This window comes from Anabrus simplex, chromosome 3 (assembly GCF_040414725.1).
Source record: "Anabrus simplex isolate iqAnaSimp1 chromosome 3, ASM4041472v1, whole genome shotgun sequence".
NCBI lineage: Eukaryota > Metazoa > Arthropoda > Insecta > Orthoptera > Tettigoniidae > Anabrus > Anabrus simplex.
Window position 1 is genome coordinate 145754148 of NC_090267.1, and position 13571 is coordinate 145767718.

Below are 13571 nucleotides of genomic sequence, written 5' to 3' on the forward strand. Positions count from 1 at the left end.
CCAACGTTTTTGTGCGCTTTTTGCTTCATACATAAACACTTTTTTTCTAGTGGCTTTACGTCGCACCGACACCGGTCTTTTGGTGACGATGGGATAGGAAAGGCCTAGGAGTTGGAAGGAAGAGGCCATGGCCAAGGTATAGCCCCAGCATTTGCCTGGTGTGAATATGGGAAACCACGGAAAATCATCTTTAGGGCTGCCGACAGTGGGATTCGAACCTGCTATTCCCCGATGCAACATAAACACTTTATAGGGTGATGGATTTAATTGTTTCTTGACTGGAAAAATCCAGGATCATATTTGTCATGCTAAAATAGTATTTATTTGTTAATTACTTGAAAACAAAAACCTTAAAACCAGTTTTCCTTTATTCAGTTTCCAAATAAGACAACTGGGTCATTAATCATTGCAAATGTAGAAGTCTTAAATATATTTGCATCGGCTTATGTATACACGTCGTTTTTATTTCCATGTTAAACGTAATACAGACAAGACTGATTTAAATGACACAAAAATGACAAAAGTAACATGGTTAGGATTCTACATGTTGCAGTTAGTCTGATTCACTTAAATAATTATTTTCTTGTTCTGTAGTGCAGCATGACTTACGGGTAATGTTTATATTATACCCGGTTAACGCTTTGGCACATATTGTTGTGAAAGCTTTTGCACATCTTTAAATTTAATTATCTTGATTGGTATTAGACTGTGGTAGCAATTCACTTGTCAGTGCACAACACGTAGGCTACAGTTTCACACGTGCAACAGGGAGTTGTATTTGTACTGTCTATCATAGCTGACACATAAGTAATGTTACTGCCCTCTAGCAAAAGGTTTTCAGAGGAAGATTGTCAAGTCTGGACTGGCCAGTTTTTAAATGCAAATTCATGATGCAGTCGAGTCCTTTAAGACAGAGACATTACTTAAAGATGAACATGTCTAATACTGTGTAACATCTATTTTTCTACTCAGTGCTCATGAAGTCATTTTTCAAAAAATGTTGGACTTGACTGGTTTTTACACTGAGGTCTTCAATTGCAGTATATTACTCTACAACATGTAGAATTTGTACTCTGGCATTGACTGTTTTCAATTGAAATAGGAAACTATACTTTGTATCATTACAAAACTTTGCTCACAGTTGGAATATACAATATAATTAAAGCTTGTTACCTCCATTTTAATTCTTCTACATAAGAATACTTCTAGGGCTAGGTTTAAGGGTCCCTGGCAAGCATAAAGGAAGGATCTCTCCTCTCTGCTGCTTCAGGTTTCGTTTCAAGTCATTTTTATATGCTTTTTCACCTGCTTTACCCACAAAGACTATGGAAGTACCATGGAGATTAGACATAAAACATGGTACAGCTCGGACATTGTCATAGCATGCTGTACAAAGCTGCCTAATTAACAACTGGTGACAAGACCACTATTTTTACAAAACCAGGCTAGAGAAAAGACCATTGGTCTGCGTTGTTTAGGTTGCAAATCTGAAATTCACAATGCCTGTGTTGTAATTCTTCTATATAAATAATATTTCTAGTGGTGGGTTTGTGACAAGTGTAAAGGAAGGATCTCTTTTCTACACTACTTCAAGTAATGCCTTATGTCATTTTTATATGCTTTTCCCCCCACTTTACCTACAAAGTCTTTACAGAAGTACCACCTAAATGTCTCCTTTTGTTACTTATCTCTCACAGTATCAGTCATTATTTATCAAAAACACTCCCAATTTCTGCTGCGGTCTCAGTGGGAACTGATCATAACCACAGATTCATTATTTCATGGTACTGTTTTTCCAAAGCTTGTCCCTTTCCATCATCTCATTCACTGGCTTTCTCAGCATATTTATGAAGAAATAGTTTCTGCCTCCTGGTTCACTATTTTAAAGTGAATAGTTTCTGATCTGTCCACGATAATTTGATGAATCCAGTTGCCTCATGATGTCATTGGGATTCAAACAGTCTAGATAGCTCCAGTTTTCCTTGTTGCATATCTCTTTCTGTCCAATACAAACCAGATAAGAAACCTTTTCACATTAGAACACTTGCTCACTCCTTTCTCAGTGAGGAGTGATTACAGTAGTGGCTGGTGCAGAAAATCAGTGGTGCTGTAACCCATCCCCCCTCCAAAAAATAAAAATATTTAGAAACACTCACTCAGTGACGATAAATGAAGTCCATGTGTGTTGTTACTAACATGTTCAGAAACTTAGTTATTTGGCAGAATGTACCTAATGGAGAGCATTGCAAGAGCACTTAGTCTTGTGACATGGTGTTCAGTGATGAGAATTCTGCAACAAAATGAACAAAGGGGGTTTTAGTATCAAAGTGAAGGGAGTGAGCAAATGTAATACTGTTACCATATGTTTTCTCTTTCAAGTAGTTAGTTTTGCCAGAGTGAAGAGCCTAAGAGTTAAGGATAACTAGGATGACCAAACACAGAACTGATAACATGAAGGTTATGTTGTTAAAGGAAGGTAGATGAGAAAACAAGTTTCATATGCTAATTAATATTTTCCCATCAGAAAATAATTCACAGTAAGAGTTTCTCTCTTTGTAAAACTATCATTTAAAAGAATTACATTTGATATACAGTAAGATGAGTTTCAAGAGCAACGGACATCTCGGCCCACTGCTGCTCTAACTTGTCCGGAAGGTGAAACAATGTTTTTGAATTCGGTGGATGTAGAAAACGCTACTCATAATTGAAAATATTAAGAATGAATTTGCAATGTTTGATTGGTTGAGCTGGATAAAATAAAGGTAATAGAGCAACAACACAAGTTAAATGTTAAGACTTAAAACCTCAAAAATTCAAGGAATAAGGAGAATGAACACTTACAAAATAGTTATCCCCAAAAGGGGAAAAATTAGGGGAAATCCCCTAAATAAGAAGTTTTTAAATTGTGTGTAAACAGCACGAGCGATAGTTCCCAGCTGAAGACATGGCTGCTCAATAATTGGAACGGTCACTGTCTATAATGTGCTACAATGCATTGTGAGAGGGGAAAGAAACCAGCCAATCAGATGACACTTCGGTCATTATGTAACAGAGGGAAAGATATAAGTTTATTTTTCTCCCTCCACATATGTTAGCTTAATCTTAAATTTTAGGACTGCTTTGAAGTTTTAAAATACCCAGAAGCATAATTACCAGTTACAACCTAGAATGTTTCTTTAAAACCTCCATGAGCATAATTACACATTAATTACCAGTTACAATTATGAAGTATTTTTCAGATATCCATGAGCATAATTACATGTAATTATCCATTACACTTCAGTCAATTCAAATGCCAGAGGCAGCAGTGATACATATATTTCTCTCCTAAAACAAATATTATTGTGGAAAGAAGCTTTTGTAATCCTCCTCCTGGAGAAATTTTGTCTATCGTCATCTGACTACCACCCTATTTCAGTTATTGTAGTGTTGCCTTAAACTTCTTAATCCCCTCCAGTCTGTGTTGTTTTTTTTTTTTTTAAGGCACAGCACTGAAGCAGTCTTTCTGAAAATTACGGATGTCAAGCCATGGATCGAAGAAAATCCTTAACTTCCTTGAATTAAGTAGTCCCTTAAATACCTTAAATTTACATATTCCTTGGCAAAATTACAAGCCATACATTTTAGCCAGGTGGTCTAAAAAATATTTGTGAATACACATTATTTTACAATTTGCTTTACGGCACACCAGCACAAGACATCGTCTTATGGCGACGATGGGATAGGAAAGGGCTAGAAGTGGAAAGGAAGCAGCCATTGCCTTAATTAAGGTACAGCTCTCAGCATTTGCCTAGTGTGAAAAAAGGAAAACCATGGAAAACTATCTTCGGGACTGCTGACAGTCGGTTTCGAATCCACTATATGCCGAATGCAAGCTGACAGTTACGGCACCGAAACTGCGCAGCCATTTACTTTGTACACACATTTGTAATTACTGCACACACATAGGGTGCTTTCCATCACAAACCTCAGGCATCATGTTGTCATTAATGAGAGTAAATGCCAGTGGATCATAAGAAAATATGGAATCCCTCAAGGCAATGTTCTAGCCCAATTCTTTTTAATGTGTATTTAAATAACATCTCAAAATAGCTTAAGTTTTGCATATATCATCTGTATACTGATGTTTTCCAAATATACTATTAATTCCCAGTTCAAAATATCCATTTTGCTGGAAAATAAATTATTGAGGTTCTCAACAGTTTAACATAATAGGCAGGTTAATGTTTTCTCATTAATCTGAATAAAACATGAGCAATAATCCTTGGACAAACTAGACATCACCAGGCGAGTTGGCTGTGCGGTTAGGGGCACGCGGCTGTGAGCTTGTATTCAGGAGATAGTGGGTTCGAATCCCACCGTCGGCAGCCCTGAAGAGGGTTTTCTGTGGTTTCCCATTTTCACACCAGGCAAATGCTGGGGCTGTACCTTAAGGCCATGGCTTCCTTCCAACTCCTAGGTCTTTCCTATCCCATCATTGCCATAAGACCTATCTGTGTCAGTGCGATGTAAAACCCCTAGCAAAAATAAAAAACTAGACATCAGTAAACTCATAAACAGCAATAGTCCCAACTTAGAACTAAATGCAGTAAAAAAACCTCAGTATCATTATGACCGAAAATCTAAATTGGAATGAACACACAAGTGTATGCAGGAGAGTACATGCTTCTCTCCAACCTCTCATATATCAACACAGTCACAATGTGGAAAAAAAGAATCCACCACCTTTCCAACTGGATAGAGCCGAAGGAAAGTCTTCCATGTGGACACCAGGAGAAGTGGACAGTATGGAAAGCCCTTAACAGACTCTGTACGGAAGTCGGCAGAACAAAAGTAAATTTGCGGAAGTGGGGCTTCTCAAGTGATTCGTCACTTTGTGATTGCGGAGAGCAGCAGACGATCCAACATCTATGTCAGTGTGTTTTATGTCCTTCAATGTGCACTATGAAAGACTTGATTGCAGCCTCCCCCAACGCTATTGACGTCGCCCAATACTGGGCAAGCATCATCTAGCTCTTGAATATTGTTGCTCTATCTGTGATTGTATAATAGACTTGTATATTTGTATAGTAGGAATGTAGATATCTTGTTGCTTTTTGTTAAATATCTGTAAGTAAAGTTGATACTTCTGACACGAATAAAGAAAGACTTCCCACTCATCATCATCATCATCATTTCCCTTTATCCAGCTGTAGCCAGGTAGGTGCAAATATGGTTCCTCTCCACTTTCTTCAGTATTTCCACCACTCCTCCTCCAACACTGTGTCCCAGTCCAGGTTTCTTTCTATAATACTGCGTTGGATTGTATCCTTCCATCTCAATCGTGGTCGTCCACGGCCTCTCCTTCCTTGGATTTTTATTTCCATCACCTTTTTTGGCATTCTTTCGTCACTCATTCGCTTTATGTGCCCAAACCATCTTAGTCGGCTCTTTTCTATTCTATCATTCATTTTTTCAACTCCAATTTCTTCCCAGATTTTCTCATTCTTATTTTGTCTCTTCTACTCTTCTGTATCATACTCCTCAAGAACTTCATTTCGCCTGCCTGCATTCGACTCTCATCCTTCTTTGTCATTGTCCAAGTTTCTGCTCCGTAAGTTGTTATGGGTATTTAATACATCTTGTACATAGTATCCTTTGCTTCCATTGGCACATCTTTGTCCCATAACGTGTTCCTTACACTATGATAGAAACAACTTCCAACTTGAATTCTCTTATGAATCTCAGCATCCAGTTGAGCATTCTCCATTAATTCACTCCCCAGGTATTTGAACATTTCCACTACTTTTGAGGGATTTGTCTGCAAGCCTAATCTGACCTTTCCCTTCTTTCTCCCCTCTAGTCATAACAAGAGTTTTACTCTTTTCTACACTTATTTTCAATCCACATTCTTCGATCTTCCCATTCACCACATTCAACTGTTCTTGAACCTTCCTGTCGTCTTCTCCCCAAATCACAATATCATCTGCAAATAACATGTTCATTTCTTTTCCTCCATAGCTTCTTTTGCTGTTCTCATGATGTCATTCCTTACTATAGTAAACAGAATTGGTGATAGAACACTTCCCTGTCTCAGCCCACTAGTTATTTTGAACCAACTTGTCCTGCCAACTTGTTTGCACGCAACAGTAACACTCCTTATACAATGCCATGATCATTTTTATTAATCCCTGTCCAATTCCTTTTTGCACCAGACTGTCCCAAACTTTAGTCCTGGGGACACTGTCATATGCCTTTTCAATATCAATGAATGTCATCACCATATCATTCCCGTACTCCCATTGCTTTTCCATTAGTTGTCTCATAATGAAAATGGGCTCTATTGTTGACCTTCCACTTCTGAAACCAAACTGATTTTCCTGTATCTGATTCTCAACCCTCAACCTTATTCTACTTTCCAGTATCCTTTCCATTATCTTAGCAACATGGGATATTAGAGTAATTCCCCTGTAGTTCTTCAAAACTTTCTTATCTTCCGTCTTGAAAATTGGGATGATTATTCCTTTTTGCCAATTCTCAGGGACCTCCTTATTCTCCCACTAAATTTAAAAATTAGATTGGTTCAGGCACTCATACTCTCATTATTTAATTACAGTATTGTGTTAATGCACTTTTAATGCAACTATTGAACAGACCAATGAGCTATAGAAAGCATTACAAAGTAAATTCATGTATAGGATTAATTTTTTCATTAAATTGCTCTGCTCACTTAACACCCTATTTTAAAAGACTAGGCTGGTTAAAATTTCACTAACTCCATACCCTACACAGAGCTACTCTATATTTTAGACTTGAATGAATCGCAACCCTACTTCCTTTCTTCCTTGTTCAGCTTGTTTTCCTACTTTCACAATCATAACACACATTCAGACTCCTATATCACACAAGTAATGTGATATTGGTCCTTATTTTGAGAAAAAAATACATAGATTAACCACCTAATCAGTACACAAGATAATGTAAAAAGATTATTTATCTAACAGAAGTGGACATGTTTTGGCTCTTGGAGCCATCATGAGCACATCATGATTTTCTTTCAAATGTGTTGATGTGCTATTAATGTTATTTAAGTGCTTGTGTACTGATGGTGACTCCAAGAGCCAAAACATGTCCACTTTTGTTAAATAAATAATCTTTTTAGATTAGATTATGTATCAATTGGGTGGTTAATCTGTGTATATTTTTTCTCAAATCCCATATCATGGTCATTCCCACCAAGAAAACTACCTGTTTTCAATGGGTTGTTCCAAGTGTCAAGTGCCAGACTCTCGAACTCTGTTCCAGTAAATATTAGAAATTCTACTAACTTGAACTTTACATCTTCATGCCAAAATTATTTCCTAAACTATAAAACTGCCTGAATGAATGATTTATGATTGTGTGAGTAAATTGTTATATTTGTTCTTAAGATTTTAAGATAGGTTATACAGGGTGGTCGTAAACAATGTGAACAGAGCATATGAACATTAGAGGGGTAGTCATACTGATAAATAATTTGAAAAAACATTGATATCTCATGCAGTCATTTTATCAGCTGCTGAACTTAGCCACTCAGGTCGTTTCACAGCGAATTCAGATGGGCTTTGTGAGGTGGTGTTGCTAAATCAGAACATGGCTTAAGACTGGCTTTAGACCACCAATTGAAGGGAAAAAACTTTGCCCAGGGAGGGATTGAAACACAGACCTCCGAGCTGACAGGTCGTGCCATGGCAAGTGCGTTACATGACACCGGCTGAAACCCACAGTGTGTTTCTGATGCCGATTTCACAGCATGGCTCTCAAGCCAGTCCTAAGTCACACACAGATTTAGCAACATCACCTCGCAAAGCCCATTTGAATTTGCCCGTGAAAAGATAGAATTGTCTAACTTCAGAATCTAATAAAATAATGCAGTACAACAATTGTTCCTTCTGAGATATGATGAACTGAACCACTAACGTAGCATGCTATATGGGGATTATACGGTGTTATTGCATTGGTGTAATTATTATTTCTGCATGCTTCAAGACTATCGTTATTTCTAAATAGACTCCATGCCGGCCTGTGTGACTAGCGCTCCCACCTACTGAAAACAAGGCGGACTATTACCGGCCAGCTGCCTACTGTCATGAGAACAAAGCACTGCCTGCTGCACGTTCCTCCGCACCCCCTCCTCAGCCATCATAAATCACTTGCATTAAGCTCGCCCGTCTGTCACACCTTCATCCATGTCTGTACATGACCTGTCCCTTCCGAAAAGAATGCGAACTACTCTGCGAGCAAATTTAACGCACTTTGTCAATCTTTTAAAAGATGAAACAAATACACCAGACCATGATAAAATAGAATATCTTCATGATAGATTTCAGAACGCTTTGCAATTATTAGTTTCCTCAGACAATCTTATACACAACCAGTTACCCGACACAGATTATGATACAGATGTACACGCATGTGAAGACTATGTTGACAGTGCAACAAGAGCTATACAGCATGCCAACAAAGTTCTTACACGGAAACCAGCACAGACAAATGCGTCAACATCCATTCCCAGTTCTAAGCATTGTGTTCCACCGCAGTTGTTCCAGCAGTTAAACTCCCGACAATACACATCGAGCCATTCTCAGGTGACATAGAGTCCTGGTCTCGTTTCTAGGAACAGTTCCAAGACAGCATTTGACAACAACACCACGATTCCAGACATTAGCAAGCACGTGTTATTACGAGGATCTCTATGAGGGGAACCCAAGCAACTCATCGATGGTATAGCACTTAGTTCAGAAACGTACGCCCAGATTAAGACTCTACTTACTGAATGTTATGGCGACAAGGATAAAATAATTCAGGCTCATCTGAACTACCTGGAGAATTTACCACCCACCTTATCAGAGAATCGTGATGATCTCAACGTGACATACCTGGAGTGCCACCGTAGTGTTCAAGCCTTCAAGGCACTCGGCAAAGACATTAATGTTTACGGACGCGTGATTGCCCTGAAGGTTTTACGAGTTTTTCCGGTTGCAGACAAATGTCTTCCCAGTGGTTGGGATTCCTTCTTATCCACCCTAGTGTGACGGTAGAATCACTCCATAACGTGGCAGGGATGGATGTTACTCCAGTGGCTTCGTAAAAATAATGTAGAAGTCGGGATCCGACCAAGGCTGGTAACAATTCGAGCCTGGGAAGGGTCACTTCCTTTACAGGAGACAGTCTGGTCTTGCTGCAGACTAAACGAACAGTGTAAGCATCGTCAAGTGACCGGACGTACAATGTGGCGCCGTAAGCTCTTTCGGAGGCATCGCAAAACACGTGCAGTGATAAGTCAGTACCGGAATTCAAAATGGCAATCCATCACGATATCCAGATTGGAGAGAGGTACTGTAGGTGTGAGAGCAAATTGTTCCATCGATGGGCGAGATTAGGTGGCAAAATATCTTCCCGCTTGGCACCAAGTGTCTTGGAAAAGGATTTTGGCAGTAATGTACATGGATGAAAATAGTCCAAGTGGGTCGTAGAAGCGTGCAGTGGCTTTCAGTAACTGTCGTTTAGTTGCTGGCTGAGTGGATAGTTTTGCAGTGACATCACCTGAGGTTGTAAAGATTTGGTCTAATTCCGCATTCCAGTCGATACCTAATACTCGTGTCTGCAGTACGACTTCGAGTTTCTGCTTTCCAAATGTTCATTAATGGCAAGGAATTTGTGACCCATTTGGAGAGTGGGAGTTAAATGTGGCGCAGGAGGGCTGTCAGTTCATAATAAACAGTAACGACCTTGTTGTTGTCGTCTTCTACGCTGGCAGTGAAGTCATCCATACATGTGCAAGCATCTAAAAGAGGCGCTGCCATGGGATACGTGTTGTAGTGTAGGGTAGCTAGTTCACAGAGAGTAGCTGAGAGGAGGTACGGGCTACAGGTGAGGCAAAAGGGTAGGCAGGTGAATAGGTTCGTTACGACGTCCTCTGTTGTCTTGTAGTTTCAGTCTGTAGTAGTGTCGATGCGGTACCAAAGAAATCGGGCGAGATCTCTATCTTTTTCATTGAGGGCTAGCTGGAGAAATACCTGGGTACTGTCACATGCGATGGCCTTTCGATGCAATCGAAACCTTAAGATGGTGGCAAAAATTTTGAGTAGAATATTTGGACCCAGTTGGGGGATGGGAATTCTGGTTCCTGAGAGGAAGCGTCGTACACTATTCTCCATTTAGTGACATCTCGTTTCTCCTTAACGGCATGGTGTGGCACATAACATATTTCCAGGGATTGCGGTATCGGGATAGTTCCACTTGCTCTCGAAGCAGATAGTCCAACATTTGCATGTGATATATGTTCTTGAAAGTTGCGTCTTGATGTAGGCGTCTCTGTAGTGTTCGAAACGCTTGCCTCGGTTGTTGCCAAATTATTGGATAAGACTGTATCCCGTTTGCGAGGCAGGGACACAACTCTTTGTCCGTCATGGATGCAGTAATTGTTACTCCAGTGGCTTAGTAAAAATAATGTAGAAACCGGGATCCGACCAAGGCTGCTAACACACCACTATATGACCCAGTAAAGTATTACATGGAAGTTCATTGCCCCACGTGCCGCTTGGTGTGGAGGATGGTGGGAAAGACTGATTGGCCTCACCAAGCGATGTCTACGGAAAATACTTGGACGTTCCGTTATTGATGATGAAGGGCTATGGACTGTTTTGATCAGCATAGAAGCTGTATTAAACGCATGACCCTTGACGCAACATGATGACAGTGGTGGCGCATAGACTGCAGCCTACTTCCTACTCACCACGATACCCACTGGACGAGAACCACCTAGGCGAGACCTTGTTAGAACCTTCAGACTACTCCAGCGAATGACTGACGACTTCTGGAAGCATTGAAGTAAAGAGTATTTGCTACTGTTACGGAATCTTCACGAAGTTGCCAGCTCCGAGACCACGACTCAAGAATCAGGGTTGATGACTTAGTTTTACTACAAGAGGATACACGCCCAAGATGTGTGGAATTAAGCACGAGTTGAAAAATTACGTGAAGGACGTGACGGGAGAACTAGAACGGTTATTCTTCGCACCTCGGACGGAAACCATGTGACACGGCCTGTCCAGCTGGTCATCCTGATCGAGATAGACCAGGGTGGGGAGAAGTTGGAGATTCATAGAAAAGGACTCATACACATTCTAATGGTGAATGTATGTATTAGAATCTGTAATCTCTTTGTACGTAGTATGAGCTCCTGCTATCTAGCGGAGCTACTGGGTTGTGGTAAGTAAGAATAAAGATGGCAGCCGTGATGCAGTGAAGTGATTCAGTGTTTTATTTACTAGTGATATCCCCAACAGGGAGGGTGCGATCAGTGGTTGAGAGCAAGTTGGATTAAAACCAGTGTGGTTTCAGACCACAACGGGGCTATCACGTTCAGATTTTCAGTATGTGTGAGGTTATTGAAAAGTTGTACGAGAGGAATAGATATATTTGTGTTTAGATCTAGAGAAGGCATAAGACAGAGTACCGTACGGAAAGGAGGCTCGCCATATTGAGGGGCTGTGGAAGTAAGGGTGGGTTATTAAAAACTATCAGAGGCATTTATGTTGACAATTTGGCTGCGGTGAGTATTGATGATACAATGATTTCTTGTTTCAAGGTAATTACAGGAGTTAATGCAAGGCTGTAATCGTTCACCTTTGCTGTTCATAGTTACATGGATCATCTACTGAAAGTTATAAAGTGGCAGGGAGGGATTCAGTTAGGTGGAAATTTAGTAAGCAGTTTAGCATATGCTTAAGACTATGGTGGATTGTCCTGAAAGCTTGCAGTCTAATATCTAGGAACTTGTGAATAGGTTCATTGAGTATGATATGAAAATTAACCTTTCCAAAACAAAAGTGATGTCAGTAGGTAAGAAACTTAAGAGAATTGAATGTCGGGTTGAAAATACGAAGCTGGAACTGGTAGATAACTAAAAAAAGCCACAGGGCAAGTTACAAATAGAGGATTGTGGTGGCATTTAATAAATTCATGGAGGCTTGCAGGCTGAACGCTGATAGGCATAAATGTATATAATGAAGATGTGTGATGTACAGTATATATGTAATGTAAGATTATTACCGTAGTTAGGTTAAAACTTTTGTTTGTCATATATTGTGATCATCTTTTTCTATTGTGATTAAGTGTAAGAGAGGGCCGATGATGATGAAGATAAATTATCTAATGCATCCTATTCTTTTTTGTGGTTAATAACAATGTTTGTACCCAACCTTCTTTTACTGTTAGGAAACAAAAATTCATTATTTACATTCCACTCTTAACGCACACCCATCCCCATATCTGATGCATTGCCAAACTTTGAAACCCAACTGCATCCAACTGGACATGGGTTCCCTGTTTAAAAATGATCAGTTTGCCACCCCATACAACATATTGAGAGGTGTTGGTGTTGTTTTGAATCATCCTCTATGAAACATATCTTCTAAGAAAAACCACACTAAGCTGTGTAATGTTTCCTAATTTTCTCTTTTTTTTTTTTAATACCGTCTAGTTTGACTCAAGAATTGAAGTGTGTGCAGTTTTGGTAATATAGTGTTATTGTTCTTTATTCCAGATAAAAATGGCTGTTGCAAAGGCAAATACTGCATTATCAGACTTAAAAGTGGATCACAAGGAAGATTTAGTGGTACCATTCAGAATTCCATGAGAAGCCTTGTAGGAAATGAGCTCTTCATGACTTGAAAAGCAAGGAGTGCCCTATCCAAACTTGTGTTGGAGGCAGGAGAAACATGTGATATAATCAATATACAAGTGTGTATAAATGTGTATATTGGAATTTGTAAGAGAGATGTGTGTGAACACTTATTTTAAACCTTTTTTATGATGTTACATAATTCCCTGCATAAATGAGTATGTATGTGAAGTAATTTGATCCTCTGTAAACTATTGTATATGACCCAAGGAATACTTCTGCTGAGAGAATGAGTGTGTGTGAATGGATATATAGTCTTTTCCTTTTTTAACTTTTTAATGACATGTTAATATGTCCTGTCCTGGGTTCAGTATGTATCATGTGAGTTTTGCCATGCTAACTGTGTATTTTGTTAAATATTATGAATTGTGGGATTGTTAAGAGATGTTCACATTGTCATTTATGGTTTTCATGATGATGTAATATTTTGTGTTCTGTGTTCAATATAGTAACTTATTTTTAATGTGCTTAAATTATTTTCCTATCCTGAATATCACATTGGCATTTTGCTCACTGCTTCCCCGTTTCCAATGTGCTAGTTGTCTTCACTTTTGCCAAAGAGTATGTATGCATCCGCATGCACTCTGACCAGAGTCTAGATCAGAGGTGCTCATGATGGGCAATTCGTCCCGCGGGTGCCCAGCACTGTAAGCGGGCGGGTGGGCGATGAGTGTATGCTATTTGAGCCATAGTGACGTCACAAGCTGTGAAGGTTGGGCGAAGTTCTCCTAGTCACCCTCGATCAGTGCAGCAGTACAAGAGTTTAAATGGAGGCAGAAAATAAAAAGAGAGAGCGGAAGTCCAAGTCATTTTCAATTTACGTTGTAAGAAATAAGTTATTTATGTTCATTGCAGTTTATGTATT

At 39.4% G+C, this 13571-nt stretch overlaps 1 protein-coding gene across 1 annotated transcript in view; it reads left to right on the plus strand.

The window, feature by feature from the left end:
- Lamtor1 (Late endosomal/lysosomal adaptor, MAPK and MTOR activator 1) overlaps window positions 1-13169 on the plus strand; it is a 60917-nt gene extending 47748 nt beyond the window's left edge. The window contains exon 5 of the mRNA XM_067142749.2: window positions 12569-13169. Coding sequence (XP_066998850.1) covers window positions 12569-12661 — 93 coding nt within the window. The 3' untranslated portion in view covers window positions 12662-13169. The remainder of the gene's footprint in view (window positions 1-12568) is intronic.
- The last annotated feature ends 402 nt before the right edge of the window (window positions 13170-13571 follow it).